A 25,746-nucleotide genomic window follows, 5' to 3' on the forward strand; every position below is an offset into this window, starting at 1 on the left:
ACTCTTGATTACTGAACTTAAATAGTAAGTTTTAAGTTTGACTAGGATGATTCTCCCAAATTCATTCTTATTATTTGGCTTTTCTAGGTCTTTTGCCTTTCCATATAAATTTTAAGAGTAAAATTGTCTTATAACTGTAAAAAAAAATAATTTCAGTTCAGTTGCTCAGTCGTGTCCGACTCTTTGCGACCCCATGGACTGCAGCACACCAGGCCTCCCTGTCCATCAGAAACTCCCAGAGCTTGCTCAGACTCATGTCCATCAAGTCGGTGATGCCATCCAATCATCTAATCCTCTGTCGTCCCCTTCTCCTCCTGCTTTCAATCTTTCCCAGCATCAGGGTCTTTTCAGATGAGTCAACTCTTCGCATCAGATGGCCACAGTATTGGAGTTTCAGCTTCAACATCAGTCCTTCCAGTGAACACCCAGGACTGATCTCCCTTAGGATGGACTGATTGGATCTCCTTGCAGTCCAAGGGACTCTCAAGAGTCTTCTCCAACACCACAGTTCAAAAGCATCAATTCTTCAGCACTCAGCTTTCTTTATAATCCAACTCTCATATCCATACATGACTACTGGAAAAACCATAGCTTTGAATAGATGGACCTTTGTTGGCAAAGTAATATCTCTGCTTTTTAATATGCTGTCTAGGTTGGTCATAATTTTTCTTCCAAGGAGCAGGCGTCTTTTAATTCCATGGCTGCAGTCAACATCAGCAGTGATTTTGGAGCGCCCCCCCCAAAATAAAATGTGTCACTGTTTCCATTGTTTCCCCATCTATTTGCCATGAAATGATGGGACCAGATGCCAATCTTAGTTTTCTGAATGTTGTGTTTTAAGCCAACTTTTTCACTCTCCTCTCTCACTTTCATCAAGAGGCTCTTTAGTTCTTCTTGGCTTTCTGCCATAAATGTGGTGTTATCTGCATATCTGAGGTTATTGATATTTCTCCCGGTGATCTTGATTCTAGCTTGTGCTTCATTCAGTCCAGCATATCTCATGATGTACTCTGCATATAAGTTAAATAAGCAGGGTGAGATTACACAGTAAATAATTTACTTGCATTTTAATAGAGATTGCATTCAAGCCTATAGACAAACGTGAGGAGAATTTACATCTTTACTAGAATTGATGTTTCCAATCCATGAACATGGAGTATCTATCATTTATTTAGATCTTAGATTTCCTTCATTGACACTTTGTAATTTTCATCATATAATTAAGTCTTATACATATGTTATTAGGTTTGTATTATAATTTTAGAGTGATTATAAATGGTATTGTGTTTTTAATTTCAATTGTCACATGTTTACTGATCATTTATGGAAATACAGTCGAATTTTGTGTACTGATATAGTCTGTGACTTTTTGGAAGTTGCTTATTTTTTTCAGAGGTTTTATTGGTAGACAAATTGGAGTTTTCTATGTAGACCATCATGTTATTTGCTAATTGGGCAGTTTTATTTCTTCATTAACCATCTTTTTTGCCCTGGCTGAGACTTCCAGTGCTATGTTAAACAAGAGTAATTAGAACAGACGTTCTTTCCTTATTCACTAGGTAATAGTGAGTGGTGGCACTCCCATTTTCACCCCTTAATTTCTAGACCTGTGAGTTCTGGCTCTGGGAGAAATAGCAGTATATGTTGGACACTGGTTCTGAGTGTATACTGCCTCCTGGAGAATCTTGGTCCAACCCTGCAAGATTCTGCCATCCAACTGGCCCTGTAACTGAATCTTCAGAAGGCAGTCCACCATTCTGTCAAATTAGCCACTTGAAGATGGTGAGGACACGGTAAGACAAGTGAGTTCCGTGAGCATGGGCCCATCGCTGCACTTCTTTTGTTGTGCTGTGAGTTTCTTGATCAGAAACAATGCTGTGTGGAGTACCAGGATGGTGGATAAAGCATCCTGCAAGTCCACAGATGGTTAGATGTGTCAGAAGCCTTGAGTGCAGGAAAGGCCAATCTGTATGCAGAGAAAGTATCTAATCCAGTAAGAACAAAATTCTGCCCCTTTCGTGATGGAATTGATCCAGTGTGTTAACCTGCCTCCAGTTACTTGGCTGATCACCCCCAGGACATGGTGCCATGTTGAGGACTGCCATGGTGGTCTCTGCTGCTGGAAAATTGGACACCCAGCTATGACGGTAGCCAGGTTGGCTTTGGTGGGTATAGGTTCATATTGTGAGCCCACGTATGACCTCCAACCCTGCCACAGTGGCCACTTTGTTCTTGAGCTCACTGGGTGATGACAGATTTGACTGGGGTAAGGCCAACTGGTGTCCACAGAAAGGATCATCCTGTGCACTTGATTTTTAAAATATTCCTCTGTTGAGCTTACCTTTTAGTGAGCACTCACTTGGGACGCTAATATTTCCACATTCTGTTGCTCATTCAGAGAGGTCTGTCCACATACCTCTTCCACGTTTCCTTGTCACCAATTTTCCGATCGTGTTCCTTCCAAGTCCCTGACCATCCAGCCAAACGATTGACCGCATACCCATGAATCATTTCATAGTCACTCATCTGGTCATATCTCTTTTCAGAGAAATGGAACAACCAGGTGCCCTGCTCTCCGTTCTGTCCACTGGGAAGATTTCCCTTCACTGCTGTTATTTAGGGATGTCCCCAAAGGGGCCTCTGATGCTTCTGCTGTCCGCTTTTAGGTGGTGACTGAGTATCATGCAGAACCATCAGTGATCCAAACTCGAGTTTTCTCTTCTTCTGCCAGCTGATGAGGCTTTAGGTGCGTGCTGATGAATAGAAGGCAGTGTTGCAGGAGTGGAGACCATAGGCATTTGGGCTACTCCCGCATGTTACTTATTTTTGTCTTCAGGGCTTGCTCAGCCCTAACCATATACACACCACTCCCTATTTGATGATGGAGTGCTATTGTACACACCCAACTTTAATTCTTGGTGTGTCACTCACTACCTAGTTCATGATGGCCTGCTAAGGTCTCATGGTAAGCTGGCAGCCTGTGGTTAAGTGTTCAATCTCCACTCAGGCCCAGTAGCAGGCCAAGAGGTATTTCTCAAAAGGAGACTAGTTACCTACAGTGGATAGTAAGGCTTTGTGACAAAATCCTGAACCTGTGCTGTGAAGGCAGGAGAGGATTGATATCCTAGCTTGAAGACAGTTATACAGAGAGTAGGAGTTCTGTCTTACCACTTTTGTTCTACTCAGGCCTTCAGTGGATTGGATGAGTTCATCTGTATTGGAGGTGGGGGGCAACCTGCTTGACCCAGTCTGCAGATTCAAATGTTAATCTCATCCAGAAATACCTTCATAAACATGCTCAGAATAATATTTAACCAAATACCTGGGCACCCAGTCAAGTTGACACATAAAATTAACCATCACACTATTTATTTGTCTATAGAAACTGGTTGCTTCCACCTTTTGGCTGTTGTGAGTAATACTGCAGTGAATAGGGTGTACAAATGTATGAATCTTTGTTTTCAGTTCTTTGGGGGTATAAAATGGTATTTTTATCCAATGATTTCATATGTTTAGTTGAAGTTTAGAATTCTAGTTGCTAAATGGCTTTAATGACCAGAGATTGTTTTTAAAAAAACAGTGGTTACATCTGATGTATATTTAGGTTATAAGGATTCAGTTGTACTGTATTTTATAGGAGATTGAAGGGATTTTACATGGAAATGTTCTATTATACTTGATTTTTACCTAATCTACTGCCTTTGGAACCCAATTTCTGCAAAATGCAGTTATATAGCTTTGTCTTCCTTTTACAAAGCAGAAAAATAATTTCTGAAAGTTTCTTTCTGAGTCTACTCAAGTCGGCTTCCCTGGTAGCTCAGCTGGGAAAGAATCCGCCTGTAATGCAGGAGACCCCAGTTTGATTCCTGGGATGGGAAGATCCCCTGGAGAAGGAATAGGCCACCCACTCCAGTATTCTTGGGCTTCCCTGGTGGCTCAGACAGTAAAGGATCCCTGGGTCAGGAAGACCCCTGGAGAAGGGCATGGCAACCCACCCCAGTATTCTTGCCTGGAGGATCCCATGGACAGAGGAGCCTGGTGGGCTACAGTCCATGGGGTTGCGAAGAGTTGGATGTGACTGAGTGACTGAGCACAGACACTCAATGCCAGTGAAATTAAAAATATCCACATCTAGTTCTCTAACTGACAGAGGAGGAGTTTGAGGAATACATGTTTTAGTTTATTATTCATTTTATCATTCAAAGGAACTTTTTGGTCAAAGCAAAAGCATATTTCTGTATTCAGAAGAGTTTATTCTTTTTATAAGGTAATGAAGAGAGGGGTTAGACTATATTGGAGCTTATATAGGACATAGAATAAAAGTATAGGGATTTTGAAAGAGTACTGACTTAGGTATTAGAGAATAAGTTTATTTTTTTAATCCCACAGTACTATTAAGGTATAATTTTGGGCAAGCCATTTTATGTCTCTGGGCTTATTTCCTTGTCTCAAAGACAGTGAAGATAACGTGCTACTGCTTTATAGGGCTGTGATGGTCAAATGAGGTATAGTATGTGAAATCTTTAAAATGATATATAGATGTTAGATGGCATTTTATGATCTGAGCTGATAGAAAATGAATATTAGACATAATACAGCTGCTTATATTTTGGATGGTTTTGTGTGTATCTGATTAAGAGCATTCTAAGTTTTCAATTGTGGAAGATGACTGTGAAGTAAAAGAATTTAATTCGATGGAAGGAAAAAAGTGAGAATCTTCAAGCCAATTTTTGATAAAAAATATTTTAATCAATTTTGCAAAGATTTACACATTGTTCAGAACCTTACTAATGAATCAGAAATTTGTCAGCATGTACTCATTTGCCCCAGTATGCATACTTTGTGACATTTTTTTTTTACTAGATAATTTACAGATTTTTTAAAAATAAACTCGCTTATATGTTAAAGATGGTATATTTTTATGTAAGTTGAGGTTTATCCGATGCAGTAGTTTAAAGAGTTTTAAACAATGACTTTTTTTTTTTTTACAAGTTTTTTGATATCTTATCTTTGTGTCCCACAAAGAGAGACTCGAGACTGGAGGTAGACAAACTGTTTTATCTTCTGGCATATTTTTGTGATCTGTACAGGTGGATTGATTATATCTCTGTAAGTGAGAGACAGAAATAAAGTGTTACTTCTGAGATTCTTTTCTTTTAAACAAAGGCCGGGGTTGGGGGTGGGGAGTTGCTGCTTTGCTATACTGTGTGTCCTAGGAGTTTTTTCTCTCTTTAGGAACTTGAGTTTGAATGAGAAAAAAAAAAAATCTCAAAATCTAAACTTAAAAAAGAAAATCTTTTGAGAGATAAATAAATTCGAAGTTTACCTTTTATTTGTTCCAAGTTTGCATATGACACGAAGATGACATATAGTGAGAATTTTTGCCTCATCCAGTAATAACCTATAAGAAATTGTTACATACTGTTGACAGACTGATTTGAGGCTGGGGCAGGGAAAATGCAAGATATGCCTGCAACACCGTGTAGTAACAGGAAATAAGAAAATGCTCACAAAATAAAAAGATGAGACTGAGGAGCCGGGATGACTGTTTGCAATGTAGTGTCCTGGGCGGAATCCTGGAATAGAAAATGGAAATTAGCGGAAAAACGGATGAATAATACCTGGGCTTTGTTAACAGTAATGTACCAACGTTGGTTTCTTCATTGAGGCAAACGTAGCATGGTAAGGTAGAATGTTAACAATAGGGAAAACTGGATATAGACCCTGTCTGTACTATCTTTCAGCTTATTTGTATCTAAAATGATTCAGAAATAAAATGCTTATTTGCAAAATATTGCTGACAGTCTTTTATTATGTATAGTCAAATGATGTGAAAAATAGAAACTGTTTTGTGTCAGCCTGTTTTCTCCAGTTAGCATGTTTTATTTTACTATTGTTATTTCCCCTCTAAAAGTAGAATAATGGAAACAGTGGAAACAGTGAGAGACTTTATTTGGGGGGGGGCTCCAAAATCACTGCAGATGGTGACTGCAGCCATGAAATTAAAAGATGCTTGCTCCTTGGAAGAAAAGCTATGACTAACCTAGACAGCATATTAAAAAGCAGACATTACTTTGCCAACAAAGGTTCGTCTAGTCAAAGCTGTGGCTTTTCTAGTAGTCATGTATGGATGTGAGAGTTGGACTATAAAGAAAGCTGAGCACCAAAGAATGGATGCTTTTGAACTGTGGTGTTGAAGATTCTTGAGAGTCCTTTGGACTGCAAAGAGAGCCAACCAGTCCATTCTAAAGGAAATCAGTCCTGAATATTCATTGGAAGGACTGATGCCTAGCTGAAATTCCAATACTTGGGCCACCTGATGTGAAGAACGGACTCACTGGAAAAGACCCTGATGCTGGGAAAGACTGAAGGCGGGAGGAGAAGGGGACAACAGAGGATGAAATGGTTGGATGGTATCACTGACCTGATGGACATGAGTTTGAGCAGGCTCCTGGAGTTGGTGATGGACAGGGAGGCCTGGCATGTGGCAGTCCATGGGGTCACAAAGAGACACGACTGAGCGACTGAACTGACTGATGGTATATTACTATTATTTAGATTTTTAAGTTCCCTTATTCATAGCACTAGTAACTTTTGGTGATCTTTAAAAGTCATATTAATATCTGAAAATTTTAAAAAATGATAGAAGGAGGTTAATAAGGTACAAATTAGTAGCTGTATATTCTGAAGGGAAAGAAGTTCATAATCATTGTGGTACATAGGATCTGAGTTGTGATTGTTTGAAGAATTACAGTTTTGAAAGTACTTATGTTATATTGATTGATACTGTATGTCATCACAATGAAGCATTTTGGTAAGTTAAAAAATTATTAATAAGAATCTTACCATTTAAGGCAACACATAAAAAGTAAACTAATAGAAAAAGAAAAAAAATTAAAATAAATGTAAGATACTGTCTTTGTTATTAATTATGAAAATGAATATAAGTAAATTTCATGTCATTTCTTTTCTAGATTTATTATCTAGGATAGATTTGGATGAACTAATGAAAAAAGATGAACCACCTCTTGATTTTCCTGATACACTGGAAGGATTTGAATATGCTTTTAATGAAAGTAAGTGGTGTATGCTATATGTATACAAAATCTGTTTAACAATGCTAATAGAAAATAAGCAATCCTAAACTTTTATTTGCCAGCTAGAAAGTTTTGTATGTTTCTTTTGAGAAACAATATCTTATCCTGTCATGATGAAATTCTTCTGTCAAGTAAAAGAGCCAAGTAATAATTTCCCATACTTGTCAAGTCACTTAAACCAACGAATATGAGTTTAATTCAGCTTAGGTATTTTCATTCTTGAGGGTTCAACTCTCTTGTATCCAGCTGGAACTCCCAATTAATAGTGTAGAAAGAAGCTATTATTTCATGTGTTATTTAAAAGATGAAGTGACTGGCAATAATTATCTGTGACACTATTTTAAAACATAATACTTGATTCCATTATTATTTTTTAGGCAACATCCTTATTGTAAAACTTCATTAAGTTCTGAGTAAAATAAGCTTGGGACTTGGAATAAGGTACCATAGATTGCAAGAATGTTTCTTGTACAAAGAACCACGAAACTGGATTAATAATACTGTAATGCTTGAGAGATAATGTTATTACAGGCCAAGTAGCATTTGAATTATAGGTGAATATTTGAATTATAGCTGAATATTTGAATTATAGCTGTCTGTATCTACATCAACTAAATTGCTGATCTGTTATCATTGTGTGTGTGTTTTTTAATTTTACATGGATTTATTTTATTCTATTCACATTGACTGTTGTCATACCACCTACAAAAAGTGCAAAAGCCTAATCAGTTTTCTAATACCAGGTCAGAGCCAGGTTGCAGAAGAGGAACTATACAGTAAGTTACAAGAAGAGTGCAGATGACCTGTCACTTGATGTACTTAAAGCTGTAAATATTGCCACAGGAGAATCTCTGTTTTTTTGCAGCGTCCATACAGTTACTGCCAGTGAGGCGTTCTTAGATCGATGTGTCCTTGCAGTATCAGTTATGGGTGTTAGAGCTTATAGTGATAGTCTCTGTGTACTAGAATATTAACTGAACATATTAGAGACATGTTAGAAAGTATTAGAACATATTAGGAACTTTGATCTCTTTTCTGATACTAATTTGCATGTTTTTTAATAAAGGGTATCTTTTGGCAAAGTATGTGTGAGTAGTAATATTTTGTTTTTAACAGAAAATTTTAAATTTCTTTATAGTTTAATTAACAGACTCTAAAGAACTCTGAGACTGACATTGCTCCTGCCCCTCTGAAACAATGACCAGACTCCTCTTTCAGGCCAGGGATGGGGGCATGTGCTGGCAGTGCAGATGAATCATAGAACTGTGTTCGCTTTATGAATAGAAGACACCAGTTTTCCTTGAAGTCTACCTTTCATCTTCCTTGAACATTTCTTAAAGGAAATGAAAGACAAAGAAGCAATACACTTTTATCTCTCACTTTCTTACCAGATACGTTCACACACACACATCTTTGCTTACATGTTTACATTCTTGCATGCACATACTCACTTTTGGGACACACCTACACCTTTGCAAATGCACGTGTGCTTTCATGGACTTACACCTGAATGTGTAAGCACCCTTGCACACACCTATCAAGTATTTTTTTTTAATATCCTGGACATTGTCTTGCATAAATGTAGACTTACAGTATGGGCAAAGATTCTTGCATTCCAAGGAGAGAATGCCACTCTTATGGATCTCATTTTTAGCACGATGCAGTTTGAGGTTGAATTCACGGTGAATGGTGAGGTTTTTTTTTTAAAGATGTGAGGATTTGAAACCAAGAAACTAGTTTCAGTATTAAATCCGTAAGAGAGCAGTCCTATCTTAGACTCTTCAGGGACTTTTTTTCAGGGTTTATAATGCAAAAACTTTCATGAAAGCTTTGAATTGAAACTTTCATTGACGAAAAGAAGCTTCTAAATTTTTCTAAAGAATTTGGAAGTTCTTAGTTGGGTGAAGAAGAATTAAGATACAGAGTTCACTCTAAGGAAAAAGAAAACTGTAACAAAGGGGAAGAGATTCTTTTTACCTGCATCAAACTCATACCTTGTTCTTTCAAATCACTGTGCCTTTTCAAATACTCTTTGTGTTTAAAGTGCCTGTTTAGCCGTTCTCCAGTTGCAATTGGTATACAGCCCAGCTCAAATGCCTTTGCCTTGAAAGATGAAGGTGAGGCTTTTCACCTTATACCCTCACTCTTACTCCCTATATACTTTGGTGCGGTACTGTGAGAAATCACGCTTTCATATCACCAACACACACACACATATATATAACTCAGCAACAAACTGTTTTGAATTTGAAGCTTGTCTTCCATGATGGCTGATTTTTATTGGATTCTTACATCTTGTCAGAAAGTGTCTTAAATATTTTCAGTTTATTAATTCATGTAGGTCATGAATTAATTAAGGTCATAGCTTATCTTGGGTCTCAGAGTCTACCACCAATCTGATATGGATATGCTTTTTAAAATAACATGCATTTGGTTATACACTGGAGATTTTACAACTGATTTTAGGAGACTCTAAAATGTCTTAAATCAGACTTTTCACAGTTGCTAAAGAGATTTTCCAAACCTTTGAGAAATACTATTTGCAAATCCAACTGTAAGAGATCCAGATTATCTTTTCTGGTTAAGAATGCTTACTCTCTTTGCCTCTTTATGTTCTTTTTACTTTTAATACTAGTGCTGGTAGTTGGCTGTTTTGGCAAGGCTCATTTTTCCTAAAGTATCAAAATCATTATCAACTTATGAGAATCAGTATGTTCAAAATGAGTAGAGAATTAAAAAAAACAAATAGCAAACCTCTCTTTGAGATGCAGATATATCTGCATCTAACTACATAAACTCACTCTCTCGGTAAGTCAGTTCCCTTTCACACAACAGTCCCATAGAAAATACATTTCGAATTTTAGCTGCAGAAGTAGTACACCTTACTATGTGCCACATGCCTGTAAGGTTGCTTTAGTCAAACTCACAAATGTCAGATTTGCAGATACCTTAAATTCACTTGTATTGGTATCCTAAATGGGAATTTTCCTGTCCTCAAAAGAAAGATATAGACGTACCTGATAATTGATATGGCATCATCTGACCATAAATGAGTGTTCGTTATGGTGATCTAGTGCTGTGTCTCATGTTGAGTATTAAAAAACTTTAGAAATAAGAATTAGCACTTACATTAAAAATACTGAGTATGTGTAGTAAAATTGGTTCATAAAATAATGATATGAGATAGTTTTACTTAGAGTAGTAATGTTTCCCGGATTTTAGCTCTGGTGCCATAGCTTTCCTTTCAAGTCTTTCTTCACTCTTGCAAGCCCTCATTGGGTAAAAATCAAATACTAATAACTCAGTTTAGCTTGACCATGTACCTCTTCTGCCACTCCTAGGATAAAGGCTAAAGGCTAAAGTTTGAGGCTTCTACTATTTGATTTCATGTGTTCTCCACTGTTGGATTATTCAGTTCGTCTCAGTACTCCCTTTGTTTCTGTTAAACTGGGTTGTTCACCATTATTTGAACTTGCCATCTTTTTTTTTTGTTTTTGTTTTTTCAAAATTATATTTTCATTGAGTAGAGGGTAGGGAAGTTGTTAAAGCGCTTGATGTGCTGTTTTTCTCTCCTGAATACCAGGAGAATGCTTCCAGGGAGACAAGACAGGTGGCTTGGTCTGCCATGGGGAGAATCCTTCTCCATGAAGTATTTTGAACAAGTTAACTGGTTTGCCATTGCTTACAGTTAAACCTATAATCTGCAGATATGTAATTGCATGTTTCTTTGAAAAAATATCACATGAGCAGTACAACTCTCTGGCACATAAAGTAGAAGTGTTTATAAGCAGCATGCCTACCAATGTGTGCAGTAACTCACATGCCCCACTTAGAGACATCACCTGCTCTGGACCAGAGCATGCTATCCAGTGAGAAGAGAAGACTGGAAAGACACAGCCAGGCTGTTGCAAACCACTCCATGCTTTGCCTGTGCCTTTTGGTCGCTTGGGCCACTGAAATTATTAATAAAGTTATTTATAGTCAGTACAGTCATTGAACTTTGTGAGTTTGTCTTGACAGTCTTATCAGGTCGGTTTATATCTCTTCCTCAGTTCTCGTCTCCTCAAAACAAAAGTTTGGAACAGACTAAAAATCCCTGGTGGCTCAGACGGTAAAGCGTCTGCCTTCAGTGCAGGAGACCCGGGTTTGACCCCTGGGTTGGGAAGATCCCCTGTAGAAGGAAATGGCAACACACTCCAGTATTCTTGCCTGGAAAATCCCATGGACAGAGGAGCCTGGTTGGCTGCTGTCCATGGGGTCACAAAGAGTCGGACACGACTGAGCGACTTCACTCACTAAAGGGTTTAAAACAACAGACAAGTCACAGTTCAGGTTGGCTCAAGCAGACAGATCTTTTATTAGACAGACACTCCCAAAATGTGGAAGCCAGCTGATCCCAAAGGAGTCATCATAACAATCCCTCTTGATTTCCCCTTTATACTTCCCATCTCCTCCTTTTGGTTGTGCCCTGTGCAGAATAGGGCTTGTACTCACCACCAGTCAAGAAAGGGAAGGCAACTAGGCATACGTTCAAGGCCGACTAGCAATTGCAAGTTATATAACAACAGGCCCTGTTGCGTGTGTCCTCCCATAATTCAGTCTGTTGTAATCAGATGTATATGTACGTGTAGAATATTTATGAACCCTTAATAGGCTCCTAGCTGCCTAAGGTTACTTGAGGAAGCCCCTGTGGTTAGTTTGTATCCACTGTGTGCCTAGGGCTCCCAGTGCTGGAGTTGGAACGTCTTGTTATTTTTGTAGCAACTCTGTGGGCCCCCCTGGGTGTGTCTGAGAGGGGGTTTAGAGATCAGCTTGCCTCCTTTTCAGCTAGGTTACCCCCTGTTGCTCATGCCTACCTTCCTACCTAGCAGTCTAAACCTGCTTTGGTTCACTGTCTCTCTCCCATTTCCATTTGAAATCGTATTTGTCTTTCAAGCCAGGTGAGAAATTTCACTAAAACCTTTGAACCTATTCTAGCCTATAGGGATCCTTCATTTTTCTACTCATTTTAGACTTTACATGAATTGCCTGTAGCAGTTTTTTAGATTGTTGACTTCATTCTTTGCAAAAAGTTACTTCACTTTTAAATATTTATGCTTTTACTCCTCAGGTAACCTCTAAGCTTAAGAATCGGGACCATGTTCATGGGTGTAGCTAGCAAAAATCTTCATATGTTATAGGCCTTCAAATATTGTTAATTTGCTTTGGGTTAGAGAAATGAAGATGGAAGACATAGCCTTTGAGTGCTTGGGTCCTTCTTTTATACTATGTACACCTTTGTACTATATGGATATTTAAAGAAAAAGATCTAATGAAAACAATGAGAATGTCCTGAGACATTAAATTTTTATTAGACATTATTTATGATGCTTTACATATTGTTATAAATATACTCTGAATCATAGCACTATTTTAACAAATAAACTTGTTTGTTTGTCTTCTAGAGGGGCAGTTAAGACACATAAAAACTGGGGAGCCGTTTGTTTTTAACTACCGGGAAGACTTGCACAGATGGAACCAGAAAAGATATGAAGCACTAGGAGAGGTATGGTTGTGTATATGATTTAACCTTGTTCTTTATTCCAGTTTTAAATAATCAGAATAAAGGTTTAAGTTGAAGCAGTACATGTGTTCTTTCTACAAAATGATTCAAAAAGGTTTTTGTATTTTTTTTTTAATTTTTAGTGGTAGCGTTAGAAACATAATTTCAGTTTAAAATTTTATGTTTTTACACAGATTTTTTCATGACCTTGATATTTTGTAACGAGTCATTATAAGGGGAACAAATTGATGCTAAAATTTTTTTTTTTAATGTTTTTAGGAGGCTGAGTCCTCTGCTGTTCCGGAAGAATACGTCTTTTTTTAAATGCTTATCTAAAACAAAAAGCACAGAGAGTTACCGTTGTTAATTATGTGAGATGATGGACATGTTAATTATCCTAGTCTTGGCAATTTTTCTTAGAAATTTCCTGGCAATTGTAAAATCATCTTATTGTGCATTTTAAGTATATACAAATACAGTTATCAGTTATTACTGAAAGTTACAAAAAAGTGTTTTATCTATAGGAAGAAAATTGCTATTGGCTAATAAATTGGATATAAACTACATATCTTTGACTTGATAAAGGATTAGGCCTTGTGAAACATTACATGCCTCTTTAATGCTACCACTGGTAGAACCTTTAAAAATGTCATTTGTCATTCAAGTGAATGTTTTGTTAAAGCTAGAGTTTTACTCATTAGTGTCATATTGTTGTTGTTCAGTTGCTTAGTCATCTCAAACTCTTTGCAATCCCATGGACTGCAGCATGCCAGGCTTCCCTGTCCTTCACTGTCTCCCTTAACTCATGTCCATTGAGTTGATGATGCCATCCAACCATCTCATCCTGTGTCGCCCCATTCTCCTGCCCTCAATCTTTCCCACTATCAGGGTCTTTTCCAGTGGGTCAGCTCTTTGCATCAGGTGGCCAAAGTATTGGAGCTTCAGCTTCAACATAGTCATTCCAGTAAATATTCAGGGTTGATTTCCTTTAGGATGGACTGGTTTGATTTCCTTGCAGTCCAAGGGACTCTCAGGTCTTCTCCAGAACCACGATTTGAAAGCATCAGTGCTTTGGCACTCAGCCTCCTTTATGGTCCAGCTCTCAAATCCGTATATGACTACTGGAAAAACCATAGTTTTGACTATATGAACGTTTGTCAGCAAAGTGATGTCTCTGATTTTTGATGTCATATTCTGTGTTTTTCATAAAATGCATATGAACACATTTGTTTACTGTGATAACTGACAACTGCTTGATTTCTATAAAGAAAAGCTGAAAGTTCTATTTATATTTTGGCTGTCTAATAAAAGTAGTCAAAGTGAATTATTTGCTTAAACAGTAGCATAAAGAATATATGAAATTAAGTTTATCTTTTCTGGAATACAGATTTTCTTGGATCTCTTCTGCACATCTTTGAGCAAAAGCATTGACAGCTTTTGTTCTGAACCATCTTTTTTAAGATGTCTGATTAGGAAGCACACTTAGAAGATAGAGATTGTGTCTTCTAGCACAGAGGACAGATTTGTTTGATGTCCAAGGAATTTCATGCTAGGGAACATCTGCTGAAGAAGGAAATGGCAACCCACTCCAGTATTCTTGCCTGGAGAATTCCATGGACAGAGGAACATGGTGGGCTACAGTCCATGGTGTTGCAAACAGACAGACGCAACCAAGCGACTAACACTTTCACTTTACTTTCATGCAAATGGAGAGTCACAGAAATTTTGACTATGAGCCTCGTAGTCAATCTCAAGACATGTCACCATAATTCTGAAAATGCAAGTTCTTGTATAACTATCTAGAGTTCCCAGAAAACATATAAACATGGTGTTTAAATTCTGAAAATAGTTCAATGCTTCTTATTACCAATAAGATCTCTAGTTGTGTTAAGCGAGAACCTGTGAAAAGTCTCTCACCAGTGTCCTCCATGTAAAAGCACAGAAAAAATTTTCTCCTCTGTGATGGATAGGGCAGAATTCAGAAATTTGAGTTTATTGCCTGAGAGCCTGCCTTAATAAATAAACTTTTGGGACACGACTGAAGTGACTTAGCAATAGCAATAGCGATGCTTAAATTTTAAGTTTTAAGGAGACAGTTTTGACTTTAGCCAACAATCTAAACCAAAGCCCCTTCTGTTTTCTTAAGTGTTTTCCTACAGAATATTGAGTTTTGTCTTCAGCTGAGAGGTACTATATATGTTTCACAACTGCCGTTTTAGTTTATGTTTATTTCTCTCTTAAGGAGATTATTATAGCAGTCATTCAGCAGAAATTGTTTTTAAGACTTGCTCCTGAAATGCTCTATCATTTCTATGTAAATTAAACTAACTGTGTAAGTAAAATAAACTGAGATGTCATTTTCTTTTTAGAATGCAGTGTCATAACTACACAAAAGAGTACTCTTTTATACTCACATAGTTACATTTTTACAGTTAAACAAATGCTTTTGCTAATATGTATATATATATATATTTTTATTGTCTACATATAACTTGATAAAAACATACACCTTTTAATAAGTTTGGTTAATTTGTCTAAATTTAGAAAGATACTTTCAGTTTAAAGAAGTGGGAGAGTGGTGAGAAAGGGTGATTTTCAGAATAGAAGTTTTCATGCATATATGTCAGAGACGAATATTATGCCAAGGAATAACGTTTCCTTTGAAAGATTAAAAAGACTATCATTTAAGTAATAAATAGAATGGAAAAACCCAGCATGTAACCTGTCAAATTTTCTCAACTATCTCTTTCATGTCAATACTGATTTATTATTAAATGGAGAATTTGTAATCCAGAAGAAATTCTAATGAAAGATTTGAATGTTTTGCCTAAATTGGGTCTTTGTACTTCCTTTGATATTTGTTTACCTCTTTAGAAGTTAATAAATTGTTAGTGTACTTAGTAAGAGGATAGTATTGATTGAACAGTCTTAAAAGCTTGGCTTTTTATTCATGGCTAGGACCACACTTACAAAAAAAAAAGAAAGTAAAGGCATAATTTCACCCCCTCCTCCCGGACCTAAATTAGTAACATGTCTTGTAAAAGAGTGCAGTGTTATTGAAAAGTACTACTGCTAAAAAGATGGAATTTATGCAGCTATAAAAATTGGATTTTTCCAATGGCCATATTCAGGTGTTTGAAATAGGAACAACTTAAAGTAAAGAATAATAATATAAGTTATTATGTTAATAGTCAAATATTTGAATATAATGTGATTTGTTGTTGTTGAGTCACTCAGTCGTGTCTGACTCCTTGTGAGCCCATGAACAGCAGCACACCAGGCTTCCCTGTCCTTCAGCGTCTCCTGGAGTTTGCTCAAACTCATGTCCATTGAGTCGGTGATGCCAGTGATTGTGTGTGACTAATACCTTCATATAATGTGAAATTCCCACATCTCATATTGTGACAGAAACAAGGGCCTGGCTGTCAGGAAATCTGGGTCCTAGTTTTGGCTCAGCACTATCTCTGTGGTAGAGAAAATATAAGATGAACCTAGGACATTGGCTTTTTTGGAAAGTAAACCCTCAGTTTAATGGCAGTATGTGAATAGGACAAAGAAACCCAACTTGAGAGGATTTCCTTTGGCCAAAATTGGGACAATTTGAGGGTAAAACAGAATAAGGCTTCTATTGATTATAAAATACTTAATTAAAAGTCATGATTCCATAGCATTTTTATAATATAGCTAATTTGCTGTCATAAGATGAAAATTATCTGAAAATTGGTAATCAAAGGGAAAGAAGTAAGTAGCTCGACATTTTATGAGAAACCGTAGTTCATTTGCAGTTGAAGAAGGAATGTTTTACTTTACCAAGAATACTGGCTACTAACAGTAAAAAAAAAAAAGATATAATTAGAAAATCACTATCATTCTAAAGATGTTCTCTCAAGAGTCCCATTTCCTGCTTATTCAGTCAACCACTAATCTGGGATCTACTGTGAAGGGACTTCACGGAAAGTGAAGTGACTTACACAGCAGATACAATTAAGGTTACTAGTCAACTGATCTTAAGATAGGGAGGTTGTCCTGGATTATCTGGGTGAATTCTGTACAATCACAAGAGCAATTAAAAGCCGAAGAGAAAGGGCAAAAGAGTCAATCACAGAGATTCTGCAGAAGAGGCAGGGAGAGAGGTTTCAGCCACGAGGATTCACATGCATTGCTGGCTTTGAGATAGAACCAGAGAGAGGCCTGCATGAGCTCAGGGTACCCCTAAACTAATAAGAAGCATGGAAAACTCAGTGCACTGGATTTGACCAACAACTTGAGTGAACTTGAAAGGGGACTTGCTCCAGAACCTCCTGGTAAGAGCCCAGCTGGCTGACACCTTGATTGTGGCTTTGTGAAACCTAAAGCAGAGACACCAGTGGAACCAACCCACATTTGTGATCTATAAATTGGGAGATGCTGAACTCTGTTTAAAGCTATTAAGTTTGTGGTAACTTGGTAAATGAAGTCTGTGGTTGTTAATTTAGTAGAGGAAAACTGCCATACTACCCCTTTTTGAAATGATTGATTTCATGAAGGATGTGAGGGAATATTTGCACAGTATGTTTGCACAGAATATTTGCACTTTTCCCAGAGTATCAACTCAGAGATTTCTTGCAATTGTAAGGGGAAAAATACATACCTTAAAATAGAGATTTAGCTGTCAGCACAGTACCTGATGAACACAATTAGTATCACTAGTGGTAGAATAACTTGACATTCTGTATCTTCTGATAGGATGCTGTTTGAAGTACACAGCATTATCTGTGGCTATATCTTGCTACATACGCTGACTGACGCTAATCAGCCCTTTAGAGCTGTATTCCATTTTCGTGAAATACAGGAATAGAGGGCAGAGCAAATGATACCACAAGGACACAATCCAATACAAGGGACATGTAGAAGACAATACCATTAAAAATACTGAAAAGATTTGTGTGTTGAGGGTAAAGAAACTGTTGTAAATGAAAATAAACAAGGAGACACCAACAAGCTTGCATATATGAACACTGATGGGACTTTGGTTAAAAAAATAATAAGGTGAAACAACCTCTATACTCTTTAGGGACAACGAGGAAGAATTGTTCTTGTTTTTCCAGTATGAAATATTGCATATTATGGTTATATAGGAAAATGTCCTTATTCTTAGGTGATGCTAGCGAAATACTTAGCGAGAAAGTCATGATGCCTGAAAGCTATTTTAAAATGTGTCCTAAAGAAGAGGAAAACCCAGGGAAATAAAAAGAAAGTATGTATGGCAAAATGCTGTTGTCCAATCAAAGTGGAAGATGTAAAGATGCTTATTGTACTATTTTCAACATTTCTGTGTGTTTGAAAAGTTTCACAAGTTGAATATTGGGGGAAAGAAAGCTGGTGCTAGGAACCTGAGTACGCTTCATGTTTGTGAGTGAGGCTTGCTCCCTGGCAGGCATACTTCGGGGCTCTTGGAGTATACCATTTTCTTTGTTGTGTGCTGTGCTAAGTTGCTTCAGTCATGTCCTACTGTTTGTAACCCCATGGACTACAGCAGGCCAGGCTCCTCTGTCCTGGGATACTCCAGACAGGAATACTGCAGTGGGTTGCCATGCCCTCCTTCAGGGGATCTTCCCAACCCAGGGATCAAACCTGCGTCTCTTAGTCTCTTGCTTTGGCAGGTGGCTTTTTTTACCACTAGGGCCACTTGGAAAGCCCACTGTTTTACTTGGGACCCATCAAATCCTAGAATTTGGAGTACTTTCTTTCTGGTGTAACAACAGCCATTCTAGGACTTGAGTTGTCTCCCAATAGTTTATTCCATTTTTTAGAAGTACCTTACTTAGTATTTTGCCTGGGGCATAAACTGGTGTCACAGAGGCAGTGAACTGAGTGGCGGAGCATTATGACAGTTTCTGTGAATCTCTCATACTCCTGTATGTCATCTTGGATATGCCAAGAATACAAGGCCCTGCCTGCTTTTTCACCTGGGCCATTTCTCGAGAGTTGTGTTTGCAAGAAGCAATATTGAAGTATGAAGTTAGGTCTTTCTCTGGGACAAAGAACAGGCTTGCTTACAGCGTGCTGTCAAATGGTAAGCTCCCCAAGCTCGGTATTTCGCAGCTTCAGCCTGAACAGCTGTGTGTGCAGCATCCATCTAGGGTCACGTCATGTTGTGCTCCATGGACTTGGGGTCCAGGAAACCAGTGCAAATATGCTGATGGCTGTTCTGTGATGAGTAAAGCCCTTGGTCTGTGACCCAGAAGTTTTGTGTCTTGCATTAGCACCCACGAAACAGTAACAGGCTAGCTGATTAGTTTGTAACTAGAGCAAAAGCAAATCTCAGACCTGTCAGTCACGACTGACTCCCTGCCAGGGAGCAAGCCTCACTCACAAACGTGAAGCATATTCAGGTTCCCATCACCAGCTTCCTTTCCCCCAATATTCAAATTGTGAAACTTCTCAAAACACACAGAAATGTTGAAAAATGGTACAATAAGCATCTTTGCATCTTCCTCCTTGATTGGACGACTGCTAACAGCATTTAGAAGAATGAATAGCATTAGAAGAATGACTAGATCTTCAATAATTCCTGTTTTCAGTCTGACTACACACTTCCACTCTTCACTGGACCTGCATTTTCTAAGCCTGAAGGCCCTGAGGTTCTGCGAGGCCAGTAACGTGCTTTCCTATTTTAAATAGACAGCACCACCATTCAGCCAGTTATGTTAGAAGCTTCGTAGTCCTTTCACTCTTGGTTTTAATGTGTGGCCAGGTCTTGTTATTTTACCTTTTTGCATCTCGTCTTCCTCCATCGCTACTGCTGTTGGTTGAGCTTAGGTCTGTATCATCTCTTAAAACTATAACTCTGCAGTTCAGCTGAAATGCATCCCCCCGTCAGTATTCATATGTCAAAGCTCTAACCCCTTGGGTGATTGTATTTATAGATGGGGCTGTTAGAAAGTAACTTAGGTTAAATGTGGTCATAGAGATGGGGTCCTAGTCAGATAGGATTGGTCGCTTTAGATTTCTCTCTCTCTGTCTCTCCACTCCTGCCCCTTCTCTGTTTCTCCCCCTCTCCTCCGTGTATGCACCGAGGAAAGGCCATGTGAGGATAGAGCAAGAAAGCAACTGTCTACCAGCCAGAAGGAGCCCTCTCGCCAGGAACCTAATCAGCCAAGCACCTATATCTGGTACTTCTCAGCCTTTAGAACCGTGAGAAATGGATTTCGGTCGTTTGAGCCAGCTAATCTACGGTGCTTTGTTATGGTGGCCCGATCAAACTGTTAGCTGCAGGGTGGTCGCTCCCTGCCTGCTCTGCCCTCCTGAACAGGTTCAGGTCTTTGAACCTGTTCTCAACACTGCTACCAGAGATATTAATATCTTTTGAAGCTGCCACTGTGATCGTGTTTGCCTGTTTTTGGAACCTTGTTGTGTTTCCCTGCGAGATGAATTTTAAGCTGTGTGCCTTGTTGCACCAGACCTTTCATGAGTTGGCCCTTTCATATTTTTTCTGGCTCCATCACTTGCCTTCCCTCTTGCCCCAGTTCCCACTCACCCTATGCTCGAGCTATATAAACCTACTCGTGGCTTCCTAATACGCCATGCTGTTGTATATCTCTGGGCCTTGACTCAGGCAGGGAGCATGTGGTGCCAGGCTGCAGCTTCCCCACCCTCCCTCCCATCTGCTTGCAGAATATTTATTCATCTCTCAAGCTTAGATCAACCTCAAAGAAAACTTTCTCTGATCCGCAGAGGATAGAATGGACCTCTCTCTATTTTGTGTGTTTCATATTTGCTTTTAAGATAATTCTAGTCTGACATATATAATATATTATTTCTCTTAGTGTTCAGTATATCTTTCTCCTCTTACTAGATGTGGTGGGAGCTTACCTGAGGCTAAATAGATAGTGCACTAGTCAGGGTGCTCCCAAGAAACAAAACTAACAGGTTTTATGTTGTTATTGCACTAAGTCATGTCCAACTCTTTTGTGACCCCAGCCAGGACTGTAGCCTGCCAGGCTCCTCTGTCCACGGGATTTCCCAGGCAAGAATACTGGGGTGGGTTGCCATTTCCTTCTCTGGAGCATCTTCCTGACCCAGGGGTTGAACCCACGTCTCCTGCATTGGCAGGCAGATTCTTTACCATGGACCACTAGGGAAGCCCAACAGGTTGTATATATAGAGAGAAATACACTTATTTTAAGCAATTTGCTTATGTAATTATGGAGACTAGATAAGTCCAAAATCTTATGGGGAGGTCAGTAGTCTAAAGAACCAGATCAGAGTTGATGTTCCAGTTTGATTTCAAATACGTCTTCAGGCAGAATTCCCTCTTGCTCTGGAGAAAGTGAAATGAAAGATCCTTGGGGTATCTTCTCAACCCGGGATTGAACCCGTGTCTCTCGCATTGCAGGCAGATCCTTTACTGTTTGAGCCACTAGGGAAGCATTTGCTCTGGAAGGTTCAGCCTTTATTCTTAGAAGCCCTTCAACTGATTGAATGAGGCCTACCTTTATGAAGCTGAAGCTCCAATACTTTGGCCACCTGATGAGAAGAACTGACTCATTGGAAAAGACCCTGATACCAGGAAAGATTGAACGCAGGAGGAGGGAATGACAGGGGATGAGATGGTGGTGATGGTATCACCAACTTGATGGACATGAGTTTGAGCAAGCTCCAGGAGTTGGTGATGGACAGGGAGGCCTGGCATGCTGCAGTTATTGGGGTCACAAAGAGTTAGACACGACTGAGTGATTGAACTAGCTGACCCTCATGAGGGAGATCAATCTACTTTACTTAAAGTACCTTGCTTTATATGTAAATTTCATCCAAAAATACCCTCACAGAAACAGCCAGAATAATTTCTGACCATGTATCTGAGCACCATGGCCCAGCTAGATTGATCCATAAAATTGAACATCACAAAGATTGACCACGTAATCAATCATAGTTTTATTCTGTGATTTATTCTGAACAGGCCGTAAGACCTCACATAGCCTTTAGGCTCAGGGTGGAGTCATTTTCTGTAGAAATTCAAGCCCATGATGTGATGCCTACTGCCTTTTCTTCACCAGAACCCCTCTATTTCTTTCTGTGTTGTTTAATTCTTTCCATTCACAGAAATAGGCGGGATATATATTTGTACTGTGGCATAATAAGCATGCAGCAGCTGTTTTTTTCTTTTCCTTTTCCATTATAGACAGGAACTTTTCTAAGCTTTCAGTCATAAGGTTTACAGTTTCACAGTGACCAGCCTGCTACAAGTTATATACTGCATGATTTGATGGCCCAGCAGGGAAGAGAAATTCCTTCCCAAAGATATCTTTTGTAGAAGATGTAACCTGAAACATAAGAATCAAAAGATATTGGTCTATTACTAGAGTAAGATTCATTCATCAGCAGTTGGTCCTTTTCATCATCACAGTGAAGGACCAAAATGTCTGCAATTTGGTGCTACTCAGGTTAGACTGGAGAAGGCAATGGCACCCCACTCCAGTACTCTTGCCTGGAAAATCCCATCGGCAGAGGAGCCTGGTAGGCTGCAGTCCATGGGGTCGCTAAGAGTCGGACACGACTGAGCAACTTCACTTTCATTTTTCACTTTCATGCATTGGAGGAAGAAATGGCAACCCACTCCAGTGTTCTTGCCTGGAGAATCCCAGGGACGGGGGAGCCTGGTGGGCTGCCATCTATGGGGTCACACAGAGTTGGACACGACTGAGCAACTTAGCAGCAGCAGGTTAGACCATGCCAGGTTCCAAAACAGAGCCTGTCTTGGCAAACATAGAGCTTAACCTCTTCGGATATTTATTGCTGTAAGACACAAAAGAAGAATTGTATTGTCACACCAGCATCCGCCCCAGCCTCATTTTCCTCAGATCCCTTGCAAATACAGAGAATTCTGTTTTGTGGGGACCCTCCTTTGGCTGCCTTGGTCTTGCCTCTCCTGGGTCTTTTGCGGACTGGCTCCATTTTGGTTAAGCGTGAGCATACACTTGTGTAGGTCTACAAGCTAGCCCTTCTTGACTTTATTTCTACCCATTTTTGGTAACAAATGTTCAGTTGCCTATTGCAGCTTTCTGTAAACCACTACACTGAGCTTGATAACCAACATATGTGCATTTGAGGTGATATTTCTTCACCCATGGCTGGACCCTATGTACCATAAAACATAGCTTTTTTACCTGAATGCCTTCTCCAAATTGGTACTGTGTTTTTTGCTCCAGTGCTTTTATTGTGTTTTGAGTGTTTACATCTACCTCCATGTGTGCAAAACTTAGCCCTAAGTGCCTATGCCTGTCATGTCCATTAGAGTCCCGTGGGGCTGTGGGCAGTGGTCCAGTATAGTTCACTTGCCAGCTGCGTGTGGGGCCTTCGCTGTAGGCAGTCAGCCTCATGGCTTTTGCTGTCTGTTTTCTCACAGGTGGATAGTACAGTCCTTGCCATTTTGTGCCTCTGAGGGCACAAGAGGAATAAGCTGATGATCAGCCACTGTTGCATGGGTGCAGCTCCACCGTGTCCATGTATCTATTAAGCTAAAGTGGCAACGTCAGGTGAGCACAGTAAGGTATCCACTTGCTGGTTAGAGTTACTTTATGACTATTTTGATAGGAATCAGCATATCTTACTTTAATGAGTCCTTTAAATTCCCATGGAGTTATATTCATGGGCAGCACTCATGGGCGTTTGCCCTAGGCTCCAGTCCGCATCTCTGAAGTACCTTCCTGGTTCACTTTTCTGCAGTCCATCTACCTGACCATATGACCAAGCCGTTCACCAGCACCCGTGAGCCACACAAACTGTAGGACCCACGTTGTTGTCTAATTCCTTTGTCACTGAAAGGTTGCACTTCTGCCCACTGAGCTGATTTATTCTAATCTTCAGTCAAAGTTTCTTCCATCAGTTGATCACAGTGTGGAAGCTTGCCACACAGGGGTGCCGTCCATCACCTTGGAAGTGACATCTGTAAACCAGGACGCTTTTTGTTTGTCAAGTAGGGACCACTCAGAAGGCGCTCCTCAGGTGACACTGGGATTCAGTAGTTCTCCAGGTGGCTGCAGAATCGGTCCTAATGGGAAAGAGGCAGTCTCCTCATATGAGCAGGTACATTTCTTGTTTTCCTCTGGTAGATGCTCCTGTATCAACCATTTCCATCTTTATTGTGAAATTTTCCTTTGTGCTCTCTTCCTTATTAGGCTCTTTCTGTGACATTACACAGAACATTATGGGTAGCTCAGATCTCAAGATCTTTGCCTTCAGTTATGGAGGCACTTTCGGGTGATGCCTGGAAACGAGCCAGCGTCTTTCAAGCAGAAGGTGCTGGGTTGTTGCATCTGGACATTTTTTGTCTAAAACTCAGCAATTCCTGTTGGACAGCCCTCGTAGACTTTTGCCATAAGTTCCAATCTGGAGGAGTGAGTTCAAGTTATAAAAACTTCCAGAATTATATATAAGGGTGGATCATAAGAATTTCAGATGTATTGATTGGGCTACTATGGTCTTTTGTAATTCAGACACAGCCTGCTGTTGTTCAGGCCTTCATTTAAATATGGCCTTCTTTCAGAAGCTTTATGGACAGAAGCTAGTGGTATCCTCACTTGTAGAATATGTCCTATCTATAATCACACCAACCTAACTAAGTGTTGAGCTTCTCTTTTGGTTTCTGAGGTAAGCCTTTGACAGTGTGGATCACAATAAACTGTGGAAAATTCTGAAAGAGATGGGAATACCAGACCACCTGACCTGCCTCTTGAGACACCTATATGCAGATCAGGAAGCAACAGTGAGAACTGGACATGGAACAGCAGACTGGTTCCAAATAGGAAAAGGAGTATGTCAGGACTGTATATTGTCACCCTACTTGTTTAACTTATATGCAGAGTACATCATGAGAAACGCTAGACTGGAAGAAACACAAGCTGGAATCAAGATTGCTGGGAGAAATATCAATAACCTCAGATATGCAGATGACACCACCCTTATGGAAGAAAGTGAAGAGGAACTAAAAAGCCTCTTGATGAAAGTGAAAGAGGAGAGTGAAACAGTTGGCTTAAAGCTCAACATTCAGAAAATGAAGATCATGACGTCTGGTCCCATCACTTCATGGGAAATAGATGGGGAAACAATGGAAACAGTGTCAGGCTTTATTTTTTTGGGCTCCAAAATCTCTGCAGATGGTGATTACAGCCATGAAATTAAAAGACGCTTACTCCTTGGAAGGAAAGTTTTGACCAACCTAGATAGCATATTGAAAAGCAGAGATATTACTTTGCCAACAAAGGTCCGTCTAGGCAAGGCTATGGTTTTTCCAGTGGTCATGTATGGATATGAGAGTTGGACTATGAAGAAAGCTGAGTGCCAAAGAATTGATGCTTTTGAACTGTGATGTTGGATAAGATTCTTGAGAGTCCCTTGGTCTGCAAGGAGATCCAGCCAGTCCATTCTGAAGGAGATCAGTCCTGGGTATTCTTTGGAAGGACTGATGCTAAAGCTGAAACTCCAGTACTTTGGCCACCTCATGCGAAGAGTTGACTCATTTGAAAAGACCCTGATGGTGGGAGGGATTGGGGGCAGGAGGAGAAGGGGACAACAGAGGATGAGATGGCTGGATGGCATCACTGACTTGATGGAGAGTTTGGGTGAACTCTGGTAGTTGGTGATGGACAGGGAGGCCTGGCGTGCTGCGATTGATGGGGTCGCAAAGAGTCGGACACGATGGAGCGGCTGAACTGAACTGAACTAAGTTTTGAGCTTTTCTTTTGGTTTCTGAGATAGGCAATGGCAGCAATGCCTTCCTGGCTGCCTGTGGAATATCATCAGTGGCTCCTGTCTAAGTTACTCATCAAAACTTTAACATGAGCAGGCCCTCGGAACTTTGTTAAAATTGCCAAGGAAATTGTTAATGAGCGTAAACTGGTGAATTCAGATACTCTTGTGGATAAACAAGAAACATGGGGTCCTTCCCACATGAAGGCAAATGCTGATTGACTCTTTTCTGATAGATATCAACAAAAAGGCATTTGTAATATTAAAAAAATAATAACTTTCTTTAAATAATGTTGAAATACTGCTGCATTGTATTTGGCTTGTAGAATGGGAGGATGATATGTAATTTTTCCTGATGAACTTCATTAGCTGGATAGA

General features: G+C 39.4%; 1 protein-coding gene across 2 annotated transcripts in view; it reads left to right on the forward strand.

Moving 5' to 3' along the window:
- FAM172A (family with sequence similarity 172 member A) overlaps positions 1-25,746 on the forward strand; it is a 409,085-nt gene that overhangs the window by 41,538 nt on the left and 341,801 nt on the right. For both annotated transcript variants that reach the window (XM_018050039.1, XM_018050040.1), the window contains 2 exons: positions 6,975-7,076; positions 12,542-12,642. In XM_018050039.1, the coding sequence (XP_017905528.1) occupies positions 6,975-7,076; positions 12,542-12,642 (203 nt within the window). The remainder of the gene's footprint in view (positions 1-6,974; positions 7,077-12,541; positions 12,643-25,746) is intronic.

This window comes from Capra hircus, chromosome 7, assembly GCF_001704415.2.
Source record: "Capra hircus breed San Clemente chromosome 7, ASM170441v1, whole genome shotgun sequence".
NCBI classification, from domain to species: Eukaryota; Metazoa; Chordata; class Mammalia; order Artiodactyla; family Bovidae; genus Capra; species Capra hircus.